General features: G+C 42.7%; 1 protein-coding gene across 1 annotated transcript in view; it reads right to left on the bottom strand.

Moving 5' to 3' along the window:
- grm5b (glutamate receptor, metabotropic 5b) overlaps positions 1–20346 on the bottom strand; it is an 88263-nt gene extending 67917 nt beyond the window's left edge. The window contains exon 1 of the mRNA XM_060942277.1: positions 19644–20346. Within this exon, the coding sequence (XP_060798260.1) occupies positions 19644–20346 (703 nt within the window). The remainder of the gene's footprint in view (positions 1–19643) is intronic.
- Between the last annotated feature and the right edge of the window lie 870 nt (positions 20347–21216).

Raw genomic sequence — 21216 nt, 5'->3', positions numbered from 1 at the left:
CCCACATCAACAACAGTAAATAGGCTACTTTAGTAATATGTCATGGATGGACCAAAAATATAGAATCTATTTAAAATGTTTATGCTGAGTATATTATATTGGAATATATATTTTTCTGGATATGAATTAAACACAGCTACAATTTGGAAAACATTTTTAAACAAAAACACAGCCGAGAACATTTCACACTACAGACCCGGATTAAAAGTGAAGGGTGATCAAAATTGTCAATAAAACATTTCTCAGTCAAAATAAGTAAAATATAGGGAAAGTGTCATTGAATGAAATGTGTGGCACCCAGCTCTATGTTTGGCGCCCCAAGGTCAGTGCTTGTGCCTATTCCAGAACACTCTGCTGTTACTGCTGAGGTTCCTGACAAAGAGCTGCTTTCAATAATGATAAATTTTTAAACAACATGCCACAATTTTAAAATATAATATGTTAAAATATACCCCTCCCCCCCAACACCACCATCATGTATACTGGACAGTAGGCTAATGGGCCAAAGGAACCTGTTATTTCACAGTTTGTGACCCTGCCAACAATCAGCCAGATCAGAGGCAAGAGTATGGGCAAAATTGATGTGTTTTTTCTTTTAAAATCTGGAAATATTGTAACCGACCAGCCTCCCCTGTTTGAAAGACTACCAGCCACCACTGGCGCACGCGCATTTCAACTACCGTGAAAGAAAACCGCAAACATTTCTCGCTAATGTGGACAGATGCACTAAACTGTACCGGTATACTTTGTATCGATACAGTTATACCACTTTCGTACCGGTATAAGTGTGAACACAGCAATAATGTAACATAACATAAAGTAATACAGTGAAACCTCATGTTACGACCACTTCAAAATTACGACCACCTCAAAATTACGAACAGTTTTTCACGGTCCCGATTGCTTGCTTATATATTTCATTGGAAGCGGCCTTCAATAATGCGACCACCTCAATATTGCGTATTACGACCATTAATTTCGGTCCCACCCGTCGAAAATCAACGTAATTAAACCTCGAAAATACGGGCGCCCCCCCGTCATGTCGAAACACGGGGCACAAGAGCTTTCACGACATCCGGTTTACGTAATGCTACAAAATTCTTTACGTCATGCCACAAAATTAAGATCGACTTGTACGACAATGAGTAGAAAACGTAATGAGTTGTCTTTGAAAGAAAAAATCGATCTGATTAATGAAAGTGCGGGTAAAAGTCAGCGTCAGCTAGCAGAAAAGTTTGGAATTGGCAAAACGCAGGTAATCGATGCAACGAGGTGTGAAGTGAGCTTTAGTAGATCAATTTAAATAGAAAAAGTTCAAGTTGTTAAAAGTGTCATAAGGCCACACCAATTTAATTAGTTGGTTCTCGGATTTTTTCAGGAAAAATATGAAGCGAGCCGGAGAAATAAAAATAAAATTTAAAAAATGCTTTGATGGTAAAATTAGCGGTGGAAATAGACCAAACAATACAGGCAAACCAGTAAACAGAATTTCGACACACCTGTCAAAGATTTTACGCTTCTGTTCGCTGAATATCCTAACAATCACAAACACAGGCTTTGCAGGACTCCCCTCCACAGGCATGCTTCTTCCACAAGTCTTTATCTAAAGTGAAAGGGGCAATTTGATTGGTTTTCGGCATCATGTGACCTCACGTCACGTGACCTTTTCTGTTGGCGGGAGTTTGATTTCGATTTTTTTTTTTCGTTTTGCATTTTTTTCAAGCGGCGATTCCGAGAACCAACTAATTAAATTGGTGTGGCCTAATTATGAAAGAGTATTCAGAACGAGATTTCAATTTCTTGTTTCAATGACTTGTGTAAGTTTGCTGTATGGTTTACATTTAAAAATGGTATGGTTTTAATTAGGATTAATTCTATTACAAGTTTATTAAAAGTTTAAATGAAAACTTAAAGTTATATTGTTTTTTACATGTTGTATTACATGTACATTTGTACTTGCTAGACACACAAACCACACACATGCTATACTTTTGTTTAAATTTAGCTTGTTGGCTTAATCATTTATCAATTAAATACAATAAACTAGTTCATAAATTTATTACATGTAATCCAACAGTATTAAGAACATCATGCATGCACGTTGCTATGCAACAGCTCAGCAACTGTCAGTATATCTTGCCAACTCAATATTAAGACCACTTCAACCTGGTCCCAATGGTGGTCTTAATATCGAGGTTTCACTGTATAATATGACATAGTATAATATAAGGTAACATAACAATCTAACATAACATGACATAATATAAGGTAACAATGAAAAACAACATAACATAACGTAATGTTTCGTAACATGACATGACGTGATATAAGGTAACATAACTACGTAACACAACATAACATAGCATAACAAAATGTAAAGTCTCATAACGTAACAACATAACATATATAACACATGCAACATAACATGACAATGTAAATAACACAGCATAACATAATGTAACATGGTTTTCCCCAAAGCGTTTTAGCGTGTCGGGCCCGATACTCTTGCTCTGCCTGCAGATACGCTTAGTCGCTTTAGTTAAAATCCGATATGCTTAGATTTATACCAATACGTTAAATTTCCTACCCACAATTAACTAGATACATAGGAGAGGAAATAACAGATCCATTTACATACTGATTGATATTTGTATTAAACAAGCCGTCTTTTTTCCCAATGTTTGTGTTGATTCTGTCAAAGTAATATGTCCGCGTGGTATGATGTAAACAAACTGTACTCTGTTGGCTGTGTCAAGATCACGTGTTCAAACCGTCCAATAAAAACATCAAAAGAAAACGTCAGACATCCCGGAATTTTCCGATTCATTATAAGCGATCTCGTTGGCTGCCGATGTTGTCCCGCACCAGACGGACAAAGCCGACTGATTTTAACCACAAAAGTTTGGCCTAGTCTATTATCATTATGGCTTCGATCAAAGATTGGTTGACTAAACGTCAACAAACCAACGTGAATGATGGTGCACAAAACCAGACAACTGTCATGACAACGAAAACGTCATCAATTTTGATCACAGCGACTGGCTCAAAAAGCACTCGCTGGACAATTTGATCCCCATCAGCATGGAGGACAGTGAGATGGACTATGAGAGGGTCGCCCAACACTGGGCCAAGGAGAATTAATCTGCTTTAAAAGAGGAGAAAACTTCATTCATTAGTTTGGGTTTGCAGAAAGATTATGTGCTTATAAACACTCTCACGAAGTGAAGTTGTCCAAATGTGTCGAATATAGCACAATTTTGGCAGTGTGATGTCACTGGGATCCATTTAACAAAAGGCGGCTCCGGATTATTCTTTTGTTAAAGGCTCACAGTGACATCACACTGCCAAATACGCTTATCGTTATTATTCAAAATTATGCTCCATTTGACACTTATTAACAAATTCTCTTCATGAATGTTTTTATAAGTACATAATCTTTCTGCAAACTTAAATGTATAGACTAAGTTTTCTTTTCCTTTAAATATGTTTTAATCTTAATCTAGTCAATTTAATAAAGTGCCAACATTTAAACTTTTTAATATGCAGTCGCCTTACTTTTCTTTTCAGTGCATCTTAGTTCTACATATATTACGGTAATTGCATCAGAAACATTCTAAATCATTACAGTTATAGTAATACAGCGACTTATTTTAAGGTGGCAGGTCTTAGGTTCAGATCCCTTTCTGATCAACAGGAGGTCATGATGATCGATTCTCTTCACTGGGTTGCATAAGACGGAGCAAACCACTGTTCATATTTTCATGCACATTTTTGTTACATCGCTACTTGATCAGAGATAATTAAGGGATCCCCGTAGATTTTCAATCGGTCATAGACCTCAGTAATCGATAACAGAACAGTTTAACTTGCATGTTGAACTTTAAGGTGAAATTTCAAATGTGTATACATTAATACTATTTAGGTCAGAAATCATTGAAACACTGGTAAAATCTATCCTATAGTCATGTGTCTAAAACCTCTCCGAGACCCTGAAAATGCACCTGAGAGTAGAGCCCTGCACTCCCGCGGGAGTCCCGCGGGACCCGCCGCAAAGCAGTGCAGCGCAGGACAAATTTTGAAAGCTCATTGCGGGCGCGGGCGGGAGGGGGAGTGCACAATGCGGGCGCGGGCAGGAGAGGTGATAAGCTGCAGTCCCGCTAACTAAAAACGTGTTTAAAATAAAATTTATCTCATCTCATTATCTCTAGCCGCTTTATCCTGTTCTACAGGGTCGCAGGCAAGCTGGAGCCTATCCCAGCTGACTACGGGCGAAAGGCGGGGTACACCCTGGACAAGTCGCCAGGTCATCACAGGGCTGACACATAGACACAGACAACCATTCACACTCACATTCACACCTACGCTCAATTTAGAGTCACCAGTTAACCTAACCTGCATGTCTTTGGACTGTGGGGGAAACCGGAGCACCCGGAGGAAACCCACGCGGACACCATGCAAACTCCGCACAGAAAGGCCCTCGCCGGCCACGGGGCTCGAACCCGGACCTTCTTGCTGTGAGGCGACAGCGCTAACCACTACATCACCATGCCGCCCAAAATAAAATTTATAAATTATAAATTTATGTCTATCATATATAATTTGTGCTGGATATTTTATTTGGCATTAATAAAAACATTTTAAGATGCCTAAATTTGCGGATGTGGTTGTGGCAGCGGGGGCGTGGCCAAGCAGCAGTCTGTGAATGGAGGGTGGGGTCGGGGAAGGTAAGTGTCTAGGTCATTACACCTGATGTCAATTTGTGTGTGTGTGTGTGTGTGTGTGTGTGTGTGTGTGTGTGTGTGTTTGTTTGTTGTAGGGATGGAGTATAAAGGGAGGGGGAGAGGAGAGAAGAGGGATTCGCTCCCCGACCACAACACGTGTGTGTGTGTGTGTGTGTGTGTGTGTGTGTGTGTGAGTGAGTGAGTGAGTGAGTGAGTGAGTGAGTGAGTGAGTGAGTGAAAGAAAGCTGAAAAGCTCAATAAAGTGAGTGGTGTGCGTCCCGGGTTTCAGCACCACTGTAGTAATCCCCGATGTGGGTGGAGCACAGAAGCACGGCAGGCGAGAGTTCGTGTTCACACCCACTCACTTTATTGAGCTTTTCAGCTTTCTTTCTTTCACTCACTCACTCACTCACACACACACACACACACGTGTTGTGGTCAGGGAGAGAATCCCTCTTCGCTCCTCTCCCCCTCCCTTTATACTCCATCCCTGCAACACACACACACACACACACACACACAAATTGACATCAGGTGTAATGACCTAGCCACTTACCTTCCCCGACCCCGCCCTCCATTCACAGACTGCTGCTTGGCCACGCCCCCGCTGCCACAGTGGTCTAATCTCGCGTACGTTTCCGATTCCTTTCCGCTCTTCCATGTTTGAAATCTCCGATCATGGCAGAAAAGCAGAGCTCCTCTAGTGAATCTCACAATGGGTATCTCTGTAATCCTCAGCTGCGCATGCCGCCTGGCAACGCGCACCCTCGCTACGTGCGCTAGGTGAAGGATCGGTCAGTGGAGAGCTCAGCTAAGCTCAGCATGTTTAATTCCCCAAGCCAATGACAAGAACTTTCGTGAGAAATAACGCGAACGTCTGCATCATGCGGGATTTGCGGGCGGGAGCGGGACAAAATATGGCAGGCGCGGGCGGGAGCAGGACTGAAAATCATAATTCTTTGCGGGAGCGGGACTGCACAATGCGGGAGCGGGACTGAAAATTCTGTCCCGCGCCGACCTCTACCTGAGAGCATCTATTTTCAAAAATTTTCCAGGGGGCGGGGATGCCCACGGACCCCCCTAGTTTCTTCGCGCTGTTGGCGCTCAATTGTCTGTGTATTATCATGCCAGAATTTAGGGCTTTAATTTTTTTCTGGGGAAAACACTGCTGTAACATAATGTAATATACCATAACATAATGCATCATAACATAACGTCACATAACAATGTAGGATAACAATGTAATATCACGTAACGTAACATGGCATAAGGTAACAACATAACATAATGAAATGTAACATAACACAGTGTGACGTAACAGCATCATGTAAAATGATGTAACGAAGCATGACTTAATGTAATACTAAATAACAATGTAACATGATTTAACGCAACATGACATATCATGATGTAATGTAACATGACAGAAAGCAGCCTTCAATAATGTAACATAACAGTGTAACATGATACTATGTAGAATTCTGTTCTGTAACATGACGTCACAGGAAATGTCAAAAAAGATCACTCCTGTTCTCTTGAATCCTCTGTGAAAATCTGCAATCTCCAGAATTCAGCACACGCTCACAGACTTCACGATATGTTCAGGATTTAAGAACAGCCTCGCTGAAAGGATCCTGAAGTCTTTAAAATGGTATTAGACGTGGTTCTATAATTCTGGATGTGGTTCCACTCCTGCTACTCCCTCGTCTGCTTCGAGCATCAGAGCGGATCGGTGCGGGTTCCGAGAGCTCATGCGAATAGAAGGTTTTTATTTCGTCTGTTTATGTGAAATGGGTTTTGGTAAATAAATACACTCATTTTATATAATGGCAAGCTTCACACACACACACACACACACACACACACACACACACACACACACTGAGGGAACAGAATGATAACAGTTCACTGTTTCTATTCAGGCGCTGTGTGAAAGAGAGCATCTAGACATGACCATATGGCACATACATGTCCTCATCCATGACGGACACACACACACACACACACACACACACACACACACACACACACCAAACACAGAAAGAGAGAGAGAGAGAGAGAGAGAGAGAGAGAGAGAGAGAGAGAGAGAGCAAAAAAAAGCTAAATGACCAGATTCAAATGTGCCAACACATCTGCACATGGAATGGAACAAGAGAAGGTTAGGAACAGACAGACAAACACATAGACAGAGAGACAGACAGACAAGCAGACAGCGTGGGGGTGGATGGAGGAATTCTTTCTTTTTTCAGTGCTCTAGGACATATCATGCTAACACTCACTCTGTGTTAAACACATGGAGGATTAGCAAAATAATTCAGATAGAGAGAGACAGAGACAAAGAGATAGACAGAGAGAGAGTGAGACAGAGACAAAGAGACAGTGAGACAGAGACAAAGAGACAGAGAGAGTGAGACAGAGACAAAAAGACAGAGAGAGTGAGACAGAGACAGACAGAGAGTGAGACAGAGACAAAAAGACAGACAGAGTGTGAGACAGAGAGTGAGACAGAGACAAAGACAGAGTGAGACAGAGACAAAGAGACAGAGACAAAAAGTGAGACAGAGACAAAGAGACAGACAGAGAGAGAGTCAGAGACAAAGAGACAGACACAGAGAGTCAGAGACAAAGAGATAGACAGAGAGTGAGACAGAGAGAAAGAGACAGCGACAGAGTGAGATAGAGACAAAGAGACAGACAGTGAGACAGAGACAAAGAGACAGACAGAGAGTGATACAGAGACAAGGAGACAGACAGAGAGAGTGAGAGAGAGTGAGACAGAGACAAAAAGAGAGAGAGAGAGAGACAGAGACAAAGAGAGAGTGAGACAGAGACAAAGAAACAGACAGAGTGAGACAGAGACAAAAAGACAAAGTAAGACAGAGACAAAAAGACAGAGTGAGACAGAGACAAAGAAACAGACAAAGTAAGACAGAGACAAAGAGAGAGAGTGAGACAGAGACAAAGAAACAGACAGAGTGAGACAGAGACAAAAAGACAAAGTAAGACAGAGACAAAAAGACAGTGAGACAGAGACAAAGAAACAGACAAAGTAAGACAGAGACAAAGAGACAGACAGTGAGACGGAGACAAAGAGACAGACAGAGAGTGATACAGAGACAAGGAGACAGACAGAGAGAGTGAGACAGAGACAAAAAGAGAGAGAGTGAGACAGAGACAAAGAGAGAGTGAGACAGAGACAAAGAAACAGACAAAGTGAGACAGAGACAAAAAGACAAAGTAAGACAGAGACAAAAAGACAGAGTGAGACAGAGACAAAGAAACAGACAAAGTAAGACAGAGACAAAGAGAGTGAGACAGAGACACAGCTGCAGTGTTGCAGCAGATTTACATCCAGCGCAGCTCTTTATCAGCCATCCTCATATTTTACTTATTCATATGTTTACTCGATCTCTTCTTGTTTAGTATCGTGTGTGTGTTCACACAGAGGTTCTACTCTCCTCACTACCTTTCTATCTCTATCTCTGTGATCTTTTTCTGTCTATCTATGTGCAGTATCTCTTTGCATCTACAGTGTCTTGCAAAAGTATTCATCCCCCTTGGTGTTTGTCCTGTTTTGTCACATTACAAGCTGGAATTAAAATGGATTTTTGTAGTGTTAGCACCATTTGATTCACACAACATGCCTACCACTTTAAAAGTGAAAATTGTTTGTTTTATTGTGACACAAACAATAATTAAGATGAAAAAGCAGAAATCTGGAGTGTGTATAGGTATTCACCCCCTAAAGTCAATACATTATAGCGCTACTTTTTGCTGCAATTACAGCTGCAAGTCTCTTGGGGTATGTCTCTATTAGCTTAGCACATCTAGCCACTGGGATTGTTGCCCATTCCTCAAGGCAAAACTGCTCCACCTGAGCGACTTTCAATAGCGACTGAAAAGATTCTGAATGGGCACTCCGGCAAAGAAATTCAAAACACAATACAACGGTAGGTTTCTCCCTGAATGGAAGGACCTTTTCAATGGCATAATCCAACCGGCAGCCTCCAAAAACGACGAATACGCACACTGCACACTGTGTGTGCGTGACATCAAAGTTGCAGCATCAGGAGTGTATGATGTGAAAGAACATTTCAAATCGAAACTACATCAGTGGAATGCAAGCCAAAGGCAAAATCAGCCACTGATGACAGTATTTGCGCGCTCAAAAACTGATATGCCAACAACTGGAAAAGACAGAAAACACAAGGTAGTGGGCGTTTTAGTTCAAGTTAGGCAGTGCTCTGTTTACCCCACAGTAATGCTGACTGTGAGAGAGTTTTCTCTCAAGTCAGGAAGATACACACAGAGAGCAGAAAGAACCTGAATGCAGACACACACTGCAGTAGGCCAGGTCAGTAAGATCAACACAGCTAGACACTTGCTGTGACATGCAGCCTAGTGAGGTATTGGTGCAGAGTGCTAAAAAAGTTGTCATGGAGTACAATTCAGAACATTAGAGTGACACTTTGTGTTTTTGTCAAACATTGGAGCTTTGTATTCATTCTGAAGGTTTATTGTTATTAATATTGAATAAAAAGTAACTGGGATATATCATTGTTAATTATCATTCAAATTTTAGGTAAATTATTTTAATTTGCATCTTATAAGGATTTTATAAGCGAAATACGGATTTTGGAGGTTGGTTATACAGGTTTGATTGACCAAAAGTTGACATATATGAGACATTTAAATGTTTCCCTTTAAACCACTCCAGTGTAGCTTTAGCAGTATGTTTAGGGTCATTGTTCTGCTGGAATGTGAACCTTTGTCCCAGTCTCAAACCTCTGGCCGACTCAAACAGGTTTTCCTCCAGAATTGCCCTGTATTTAGTGCCATCCATCTTTCCTTCAGTCCTGACCAGCTTTCCTGTCCCTGCAGATGAAAAACATCCCCACAGCATGATGCTGCCACCACCATGCTTCACTGTAGGAATGATGTTCTCAGGGTGTTGGGTTTGCGCCGCACATGGCATTTCCCATGATGGCCAAAAAGATCAAGTTCAGTCACATTTGACCAGAGAATCTTCTTCCATGTGTTTGGGGAGTCTGCCACATGCTGTTGGGCAAACTCCAAACGTGTTTTCTTAAGCAATGACTTTTTTCTGGCCACTCTTCCATAAAGCCCCGCCCACTCTGTGGAGTGTACGGCTTAAAGTGGTCCTATTGACAGATCCTCCCATCTCCACTGTGGATCTTTGCAGTTTCTTCAGTGTTATCGTTGGTGTCTTTGTTGCATCTCTGATTAATGCCCTCCTTGCCCGGTCTGTGAGTTTTGGTGGGCGGGGCTTTCTCTTGTCAGGTTTGTAGTGGTGCCATATTCTTTCCATTTTGCTATAATGGATTTAATGGTGCTCCCTGGGATATTCAAAGTTTGGGATATTTTTTATAACCCAACCCTGATCTATACTTCTCTACAACTTTGTCTCTGACCTGTTTGGAGGCTCCTTGGTTCTCATGTTGCTTGCTTAGTAGTGTTGCAGAGTCAGGGTCCTTCCAGAACAGGTTGATTTATACAGACATCATGTGACAGATCATGTGACACTTTGATTGCACACAGGTGGATCTTAATCAACTAATTATGTGACTTATGAAGTGAATTGGTTGGAGCAGCTCTTATTTAGGGGTTTCATACGAAAGGGGGTGAATACTTATGCACATTCCAGATTTCTGTTTTTTCATCTTAATTATTGTTTGTGTCACAATAAAAAAACAATTTTCACCTTTACATTGGCAGACATGTTGTGTAAATCAAATGGTGCTAACACTCCAAAAATCCATTTTAATTCCAGTTTGTAATGCCACAAAACAGGACAAACACCGGGGGGGGGGGGGGGGGGGGATACTTTTGCCAAACACTGTATGTCTTTGAGTCTCTGTATAATTTTCTTTTTCCACCTCTCTCTCTCTCTCTCTCTCTGTCAGGCTCTGGAACAGCGTTCCGTTACCCCGAGTTCCAATCGGCATTGAAACAGCCTGAGAATATTCAATTCACACCGGCACAAGTGCTCTCTACTCACTCACACACACACACACACACACACACACACACACACACACACCTCAGCATCAGTAGACAGGTGCTCTGAGCTCCAGAGGATTCAGTGAAGAGTCTTTTGAGTCTCTCAGGACTAACACCTCACCTCTCATCTCATCTCTCCTCTCGCTACCTGTCTCACGACCGCTGTCTTTCCTTCTCTTTCTGTTCCTGTCTCACTCTCCTCTCCTCCACCTGTCTGCCTCCGCCCTTCTGTGCTTCAGCTGCGTTACACCACATGTCTCACAGCCGGGTTTAAAACTCCATCCAACACTTTCACTAATAAATAAATGAATAAATGAATGAATACATGAATAATTAAGCCAGGGACACACACGCACACACACACAGACTGACTGAAGCAAACACAAGGAGCTCACAGTGATGGGGGGATGAAAGACTTAGAAAGTGATGGAGATCAGGAAGGAAAAGAGAAAGAAAGAAAGAAAGAAAGAAAGAAAGAAAGAAAGAAAGAAAGAAAGAAAGAAAGAAAGAAAGAAAGAAAGAAAGAAAGAATAGGTGTCACTTGCTATAAGTGTGAGTTGAATGGAGGCTGCTGATTGGTCAGTTGCTGTAAGTGTGAGTTGAATGGAGGCTGCTGATTGGTCAGTTGCTGTAAGTGTGAGTTGAATGGAGGCTGCTGATTGGTCAGTTGCTGTAAGTGTGAGTTGAATGGAGGCTGCTGATTGGTCAGTTGCTGTAAGTGTGAGTTGAATGGAGGCTGCTGATTGGTCGGTTGCTGTAAGTGTGAGTTGAATGGAGGCTGCTGATTGGTCAGTTGCTGTAAGTGTGAGTTGAATGGAGGCTGCTGATTGGTCAGTTGCTGTAAGTGTGAGTTGAATGGAGGCTGCTGATTGGTCAGTTGCTGTAAGTGTGAGTTGAATGGAGGCTGCTGATTGGTCGGTTGCTGTAAGTGTGAGTTGAATGGAGGCTGCTGATTGGTCAGTTGCTGTAAGTGTGAGTTGAATGGAGGCTGCTGATTGGTCGGTTGCTGTAAGTGTGAGTTGAATGGAGGCTGCTGATTGCCAGATGTTATAAGTGTGAGTTGAATGGAGGCTGCTGATTGGTCAGTTGCTGTAAGTGTGAGTTGAATGGAGGCTGCTGATTGGTCGGTTGCTGTAAGTGTGAGTTGAATGGAGGCTGCTGATTGGTCAGTTGCTGTAAGTGTGAGTTGAATGGAGGCTGCTGATTGGTCGGTTGCTGTAAGTGTGAGTTGAATGGAGGCTGCTGATTGCCAGATGTTATAAGTGTGAGTTGAATGGAGGCTGCTGATTGGTCAGTTGCTGTAAGTGTGAGTTGAATGGAGGCTGCTGATTGGTCGGTTGCTGTAAGTGTGAGTTGAATGGAGGCTGCTGATTGCCAGATGTTATAAGTGTGAGTTGAATGGAGGCTGCTGATTGGTCAGATGTTATAAGTGTGAGTTGAATGGAGGCTGCTGATTGGTCGGTTGCTGTAAGTGTGAGTTGAATGGAGGCTGCTGATTGCCAGATGTTATAAGTGTGAGTTGAATGGAGGCTGCTGATTGGTCAGATGTTATAAGTGTGAGTTGAATGGAGGCTGCTGATTGGTTGGTTGCTGTAAGTGTGAGTTGAATGGAGGCTGCTGATTGCCAGATGTTATAAGTGTGAGTTGAATGGAGGCTGCTGATTGGTCAGATGTTATAAGTGTGAGTTGAATGGAGGCTGCTGATTGGTCGGTTGCTGTAAGTGTGAGTTGAATGGAGGCTGCTGATTGCCAGATGTTATAAGTGTGAGTTGAATGGAGGCTGCTGATTGGTCAGATGTTGTAAGTGTGAGTTGAATGGAGGCTGCTGATTGGTCGGTTGCTGTAAGTGTGAGTTGAATGGTGGCTGCTGATTGCCAGATGTTATAAGTGTGAGTTGAATGGAGGCTGCTGATTGGTCGGTTGCTGTAAGTGTGAGTTGAATGGAGGCTGCTGATTGGTCAGTTGCTGTAAGTGTGAGTTGAATGGAGGCTGCTGATTGGTCAGATGTTGTAAGTGTGAGTTGAATGGAGGCTGCTGATTGGTCGGTTGCTGTAAGTGTGAGTTGAATGGAGGCTGCTGATTGCCAGATGTTATAAGTGTGAGTTGAATGGAGGCTGCTGATTGGTCGGTTGCTGTAAGTGTGAATTGAATGGAGGCTGCTGATTGGTCAGTTGCTGTAAGTGTGAGTTGAATGGAGGCTGCTGATTGGTCAGTTGCTGTAAGTGTGAGTTGAATGGAGGCTGCTGATTGGTCAGTTGCTGTAAGTGTGAGTTGAATGGAGGCTGCTGATTGGTCAGTTGCTGTAAGTGTGAGTTGAATGGAGGCTGCTGGTTGTCAGATGTTATAAGTGTGAGTTGAATGGAGGCTGCTGATTGGTTGGTTGCTGTAAGTGTGAGTTGAATGGAGGCTGCTGATTGGTTGGTTGCTGTAAGTGTGAGTTGAATGGAGGCTGCTGATTGTCAGATGCTATAAGTGTGAGTTGAATGGAGGCTGCTGATTGGTCGGTTGCTATAAGTGTGAGTTGAATGGAGGCTGCTGATTGGTTGGTTGCTGTAAGTGTGAGTTGAATGGAGGCTGCTGATTGTCAGATGCTATAAGTGTGAGTTGAATGGAGGCTGCTGATTGGTCGGTTGCTATAAGTGTGAGTTGAATGGAGGCTGCTGATTGGTTGGTTGCTGTAAGTGTGAGTTGAATGGAGGCTGCTGATTGGTTGGTTGCTGTAAGTGTGAGTTGAATGGAGGCTGCTGATTGTCAGATGCTATAAGTGTGAGTTGAATGGAGGCTGCTGATTGGTCGGTTGCTATAAGTGTGAGTTGAATGGAGGCTGCTGATTGGTTGGTTGCTGTAAGTGTGAGTTGAATGGAGGCTGCTGATTGCCAGATGCTATAAGTGTGAGTTGAATGGAGGCTGCTGATTGGTCGGTTGCTATAAGTGTGAGTTGAATGTGTGCTGCCTCGGAGCTCTCAGTATCCTTGCGTTGTCAGGTTCCTTCTCCTGAACTGGGACTGTAGTGTGTTCAGTGAGTGTGAGTTAGACCTAAGGACACAATTCAGACGCACTCCGCCCCGTTCTTACCTGCCCTCTGATCCAGATGTTCAGAGAAGACGTGAATGTGAACTCATCGGGCAGCAAAAATGCCACGACAATTTAAAAAATGTATTTCTGCAACAGCAAAATGTTTAAACTGTTCCAGATATTTACAGTTGTACCCCATCAGGGTCACCACTCAGACACTACAACAACTGGCTTTGCTTCGGTCCGCCATCTTCTTTCTCTTTTCTCAGTGGAATTCTTCTTCTTCTTCTTCTTCAGATATTCAGAGGCTCCAGCTGAATTATGGGATAGCATGGAATAGCATGGTTTTCCCCAAAGCGTTTTAGCGTATCGGGCCCGATACTCTTGCTCTGCCTGCCGGTACGCTTAGTTGCTTTAGTTAAAATCCAATACGCTTAGATTTATACCAATACGTTAAATTTCCTACCCACAAGTAACTAGATACATAGGAGAGCAAATAACAGATCCATTTACATATTGATTGATATTTGCGTTAAACAAGCGGCCTTTTTTTTCAATGTTTGTGTTGATTCTGTCAAAGTAATATGTCCGCATGGTATGATGTAAACAAACTGTACTCTGTTGGCTGTGTCAAGATCACGTGTTCAAACCGTCCAATAAAAATATCGAAAGAAAATGTCAGACATCCCGGAAGTTTCTGATTCATTATAAGTGATCTCATTGGCTGCCGATGTTGTTCCGCACCAGATGGACAAAGCCGACTGATTTTAATCACGAAAGTTGGACCTAGTCTATTATCATTCATGAATGTGTTTATAAGTACATAATCTTTCTGCAAACTTAACCCTCATCCTACCATGCTATTTTACACCTTAATCTTACCATGTGGGGTCCGTTTGGACCCCAATACTTTTCTTTAAAATTAAAGCTTATAAAGACAAAATCACCAGATAAGTTTTGTTCAGAACATCTTGTATTAATAACAGCAATACACTAAAGGGCCCAAGGCATAAAGAAACACACTTAACCTTCATCCTACCAGCCAATTTTACATACACAAACTACCAGGCGGGGTCCGTATGGACCCCAGGAGGGAATACCTTGAAATCAATGCAGTAAGAACCAATTCAATGCAGCAAACAGACATAACTTTATTGAAGAACAAAATCCACTATGGCTGAATATCAATGATGCATTATAAATGCAATAACATTGCAATAATATTGCAATAACTAGCATACATGTAGCAAATTATAGCGCCACAAAATAAATTGGCATTATATACATGATTTTTGCAGCTCATGCAGCTGTAAAACATTCTGGATTACAACTTAGGTCTTTTCTTACAGAATTTAAAACAAAAAAGTAATTGTAAAATAATTTAGGGCTTTTGTTTTGCAGCCTGTGCTTATTGCAGCAGTGGGGTCCACACGGACCCCAAGAAGGAATGCCTTGGTAGTTTCATTATGGAACATAAAAGAAATAAAAGAAGTTAACTTTCAGTGTGCTATTCAATTATAAAATGAAAGACAGATAAACTTTACTCTGGGGTCCGGTTGGACCCCAGTAACAAATTAATTATACCTTCACAATGCAAAAAGCTGATCTTCCGGTGCTTTAGTGTTTTAATTAAGACACAAATTCCGACAAATTCATAAAACGGTGAGGCAGTATGTCACATATTTTTAAAATGGCAAACAAACATATAGGTGCGGGGTCCAGATGGACCCCACTTGGTAGGATGAAGGTTAAATGTATGAATTAAGTTTTCTTTTCCTTTAAATATGTTTTAATCTTAATCTAGTCCATTTAATAAAGTGCCAACATTTAAACTTTTTAATATGCAGTCGCCTTACTTTTCTTTTCAGCGTATCTTAGTTCTACATATATTACGGTAATTGCATCAGAAACATTCTAAATCATTACAAGAATTCTTGCTTCAAGAATCTTCAAGCAAGTCCAGTTGCCCATTTCTACCACCCACACCTGAGAGCATCTATTTTCAAAATAAAATTTTCCGGGGGGGGGCATGCCCCCGGACCCCCCAGTTTCATTTCGCGCCATTAGTGCTCAATTGTCTGTATTTTATCATGCCAGAATTTAGAGCTTTAATTTTTTACTGGTTCGAGCCCCGTGGCCGGCGAGGGCCTTTCTGTGTGGAGTTTGCATGTTCTCCCCGTGTCCGCGTGGGTTTCCTCCGGGTGCTCCGGTTTCCCCCACAGTCCAAAGACATGCAGGTTAGGTTAACTGGTGACTCTAAATTGAGCGTAGGTGTGAATGTGAGTGTGAATGGTTGTCTGTGTCTATGTGTCAGCCCTGTGATGACCTGGCGACTTGTCCAGGGTGTACCCCGCCTTTCACCCGTAGTCAGCTGGGATAGACTCCAGCTTGCCTGCGACCCTGTAGAACAGGATAAAGCGGCTACAGATAATGAGATGAGATTTTTTTCTGGGGAAAACACTGGGATAGCGTGGTGTAGCATGGTGTGGTACGTTTGCATACGATGGCTGTAGGTCATCCAGGTTCAACTATGATTAAATGCCTACTGAGTTTCATTAACTTCTGATAAGAATATGTACGGAAGTGTTTTGTTCCTCGATGATCTGATAACGATGACAAGTTTTTATGCGTCAGTGATCCTTGTGTGTGCTTTTTTTTATCCATTTATAGTTACAGGTAAGGTTAATTTACAGCCTGAGCTGTTGTTATAGAAACTGACTCAACATCTCCTGACCAAACAGACATGTCCTTGAAAGGTGCCAATACTTCTGCAACACAATGATGTGTGTCTCTCGGTAGTGCAGTGTTGTGTGTGGTTTAGTCTATTAGTCTCTGTCTGTGTGTTTGTCTCGCCCTCTGGCTGTCCCTCTTCCTCACATTTGTCTCACTCTGCTTGGAGTTTACAATTCAAATCAGAACAACAGAGAGAGAGAGAGAGAGAGAAATAGAAGGAGAGAGAGGGAGAGAGAAATAGGAGAGGGAGAGAGAGAGAAATAGGAGAGAGAGAAATAGAAGGAGAGAGAGAAATAGAAGGAGAGAGAAAGAAATAGAAGGAGGGGGAGAGAGAGAAATAGAAGGAGATAGGGAGGCAGAGAGAAGGAGAGAGAGAGGGAGGGAGAGAGAGAGAGAAATAGGAGAGAGAAATAGAAGGAGAGAGAGGGAGAGAAATAGAAGGAGAGAGAGAGAAATAGAAGGAGAGAGAGAGGGAGAGAGAGAAATAGAAGGAGAGAGAGGGAGAGAAATAGAAGGAGAGAGAGAGAAATAGAAGGAGAGAGAGAGAAATAGAAGGAGAGAGAGAGAAAGAGAAGGAGGGAGAGGGAGAGAGAGAAGGAGAGAGAGAGAGGGAGGGAGAGAGAGAGAGAAATAGAAGGAGAGAGGGAGGGAGAGAGAGATAGAAGGAGAGAGAGAGAGAGAAAGAGAGAGGAGGGAGAGAGAGAAGTAGAAGGATGGAGAGGGAGAGAGAGAAATAGAAGGAGGGAGAGAGAAATAGAAGGAGGGAGAGAGAGAAAGAGAAGGAGGGAGAGAGAGAAATAGAAGGAGGGAGAGAGAGAAGTAGAAGGATGGAGAGGGAGAGAGAGAAATAGAAGGAGGGAGAGAGAGAAATAGAAGGAGGGAGAGAGAGAAATAGAAGGAGGGAGAGAGAGAAGTAGAAGGATGGAGAGGGAGAGAGAGAAATAGGAGGGAGAGAGGGAGAGGGAGGGGGAGAGAGAGAGAGGGAGGGGGAGAGAGAGAGAGAGAGAGAGAGAGAGAAGGAGGGAGAGTGAGAGAGGTTGCTATGGAAAACACTTCATTGTGTCATTATTAATTATTCAAAAAATTATCATGTGAATCAAAGACAAGCATCAGTGTGCATGCAAGTGCTTCCAGGTGTGTGTGTGTGTGTGTGTGTGTGTGTGTGTGTTATCCACGGTGTAGATGTACTCTCTCTCTCTCTCTCTCTCTCTCTCTCTCTCTCATTTAGTATCACACTCTTAACAAAACCTTCCTAACAACCTATTTTTAATGATTATTATTTATTTGATTTCTCACACCATTTCTCCTTTTCTTTACTTTTCCTGCTTTCGCACGTTTTTGCTCATAACTGCCAGCGCACGTTTTACACACAACCCCACAGGAAACGTGGATGCTATAAAAGAGCGTTTTTCTCCATCTTTTCTCCAAAAGTTTTCCAGAAAGTCACAGAGTGTCTTCGAGTGCTTTTTTTTAATGACTCGATCGACCAATCAGCTCGCAGCTCCGGGAATCCAGGGCGGGGTGAGGGTCGCGACGTTAGGAATGGATGGGAGGAGATTTACAACATCAGAAATATTTCTTACTGAAAGCCAAAAATATTAAGAAATTAAACATTGAGACTCTTTGATTAATTAATTTTGACAATATTGTGCAGTTTATGCGGAAATGTTTCCTAAATACGGTGAACACGGAACTGTATTTACTTCTTTCTTTCTTTCTTTCTTTCTTTCTTTCTTTCTTTCCCTTTTTCTTTTCCCTTCTCTCTACTTCCCTGCTTTATTTGTCTGTGTGCTTGCTTACTTCTTTACTAAATTCTTTCTTTCTTTCCTAAATATTTATTCATATATTTCTTTCCTAAATACGGTGAATACTGAGCTGTATTTATCTTTCTTTCTTTCCCTTCATTTTCTCCACTTCCCTTATTTATTTATTTATTTATTTATTATTTGCTTGCTCGTTCATCTATTTATTTCTCTTTCCTTCTTTCCTTTCTGTACTTCAGTACGTTCTTTTTTCTTTCTTTCTCTCTTTCCAACACTTTCCTTCCTTCCTTCTCTCCACCTCCCTGCTTTTTTATTTATTCGTTTGTTTTGTTTGTTTTTAATTTCTTAATTTATCTTTCTTTCCTTTCTTTCAACCTTCTTCCTGAACTTCACTGCTTTCTTTCTTCTCTCTACTTCCTTGCTTTATTTATTTGTTTGTTTCTCTTTCCTTCCTTCCTACCCTCCAAATTTCAGTGTTTTATTCCTCTTCTACAATAGCAATAAACCACTGGTTACAAATTTTAATTGATTAAAGAATGAGACTTTTATCCATTTACAGTTACGTGTACAGGAGACAAGCTACTTCCTGTTACGACTTCCATTTCAGTGCCTGTGAGCAGTCGTGAAGCTTGCTGTGTTCCGGAGAAAGCGGAAAGCACCGTGATTTTTCACAAGGAGGAAAGCTTTCTGTTACAAAGAGCTGAAACTGGAGACTCCTTCCATAGATCTGAAATAAACTTCTCCTTATTGAAAGTGATTCTACATTTTGCTTTTGCTGAATGACATTTCTGTCGGTTTATTCTCAGACATTACAAGTGGAGCCATACAAGTCCCTGTAAATGAGCTGTTACTATGGAAACGACACTGTATTAGAACAGGCGCATTACTGTAATATCATATCAACCTGGGATTATTACTATTATTATTATTATTATTAATGGACCTGATGGACTTAGGGCATTTTTAGACGCAGTCACTCTGACAGAGACATGGACATACACACACACACTTTTCAAAGAGGTGTATCAGGGAGCAAGGGTCTGAGGATAAAGGTGAGTTCACTGCAGAGAGAGAGAGAGAGAGTGTGTGTGTGTGTGTGTGTGTGTGTGTGTGTGTGTGTGTGTGTAGAAAAGCGACAGAGGTGTGACAACAGAGCCACAGGGAACAGAAACAGTTCAATTCCACACACACACACACTTGGTGTACAACAATTTTGTCAAGAGAAGATGAGGCCTGCTGGATTTTTACTAATCCCAAAGAACCAGGAAACACCCAAATAAGCAATGTGGAAAGCGAAAAGGATCAGACAGAGCAACCACATAGTGGATAACGGGGAGGGTCAGAATTAGAATTGACATAATGGAATGAGTGTGCGCTATTATTTACTCACCCTCTGTATGAATGGTGGAGACGTAACTCCAGTTGTAGTGTTTGACGATGTCCACCATGGCTCTGGCCTGCTGCGCGTCCGATGGAACGACCCTCATGAAGTATTTATACAGCGATTTGTCACTCAGGTCCATGCTGGTGGCCGAGTAAGCGATCTGAGGGATGTTGAACAGCTGCAGCAGGTTCTGCACCTGAATAGCCACCGAGCTCGAGCCAGGTCCAATCAAGCCCACGATGGGCTTCTTCCCCTTGGTGGGCAGGCCCTCTGAACACTTAGCCCCACCCCCAGTTGGCGCATCTTCAGAAATAGGATCGAGTGGAGCTGGCGTGGGGCTCTCGGCAGCAATAAGCGAGTCACGTATGAACTCAATGCTTTGCTCGAGTGCGACTGCAGAGTGCCAACAGGAGTCACGTATCTCGCAGCCGAGCGTGACGTTGGGCAGGATGTCCGGGTCGGAGTTGATGCGGTTGAGCGTCAGCATCATGGCCTCGACGCGCTGGATGCCGTACTGCTCACGCACCTCACCGCACTTGCGCTCGTGGGCGCGGTCTGCCGCCGGCTGGTGGTGGACGGAGAACAGAGCGCCAATGATCAAGTCGCCAGGAATGTAGGCCACCACACGACGTTCGTTCGGCTGGAGGGACGACAGGAAAAGCGGGACACACAGCAGAACCAGGAAGAGGGGAAGGAAAGCGGCAGCCATTTTGAGAAAACGTCTTGCTTTCTCTGTTTGTATTTCCTCTTTACCAAGATTGTACTTTCCCAGCCACAACAGCAAGGACAGTCCCAACGGCGTCCATTTTGAGAAAAATAAAACATGTGCACCAAGATGGATGGATGGAAAAAAAATCTGTCCGTCTTTCTTTTGGCTTGAATAGTTGTTCCAAGAACGATGATGGTTCCTTACGTTCCAGGTATGTAAGTCAGACAGGGGGCATTTTATTGTCAAAACGAGGTTCTCTCTGCTTCTTTTTCACCTCGACGGTGCAGAGGATTACACCGAGGTGGCCATTTTGAGGCAAAAGAGGCGTGTTTTACAAGAGGATGGACAGAAGCAAAAAATCTCTATTCTCCTGTGCTTCTGCTTTTCAGCGAAGATAAACATGACGATGTTGTTGACAACACCGGTTTCCAGCCGCAGCGGCGTGTGTTAGCCGTGTGTGTTAAGAGTGTGTGCGCTCGAGGATGAGGAGAAGAAGCCATTTTAGGATTGTAAGAAGGACAGAATAAGGCAATTGGTTTTAAGCAGCAGATCTGAGTGTGTGTCTCGGTGTGTGTTAAGAACCTGCGCATGCCTGTGTGTGTGTGTGTGTGTGTGTCACTCAGGTGCGTCACACCTCCGGATTGCCGCTGTTCACACACGCATTTCACACACACGGGCGATACTTCCAGGAGTTCCGGAAAACGCTGGAGAGGCCACGGCACCTGGGGCATGAGGTCGTTGCTCTGGCAACCTACAGATTGGGGATGGTGCACGACGATGATGGTGGTTATAACCTTGAATCAAAGAAAACACACACACAGAAGCAGATGTGAATTGGAAGGACACTGAACAAAATTGCAAACTGCTGTG

The sequence above is a fragment of the Neoarius graeffei genome, chromosome 16 (genome assembly GCF_027579695.1).
Source record: "Neoarius graeffei isolate fNeoGra1 chromosome 16, fNeoGra1.pri, whole genome shotgun sequence".
NCBI lineage: Eukaryota > Metazoa > Chordata > Actinopteri > Siluriformes > Ariidae > Neoarius > Neoarius graeffei.
The sequence above is the reverse complement of the archived record's forward strand: the minus strand, read 5'-3'. Positions and strand labels throughout refer to the sequence as shown.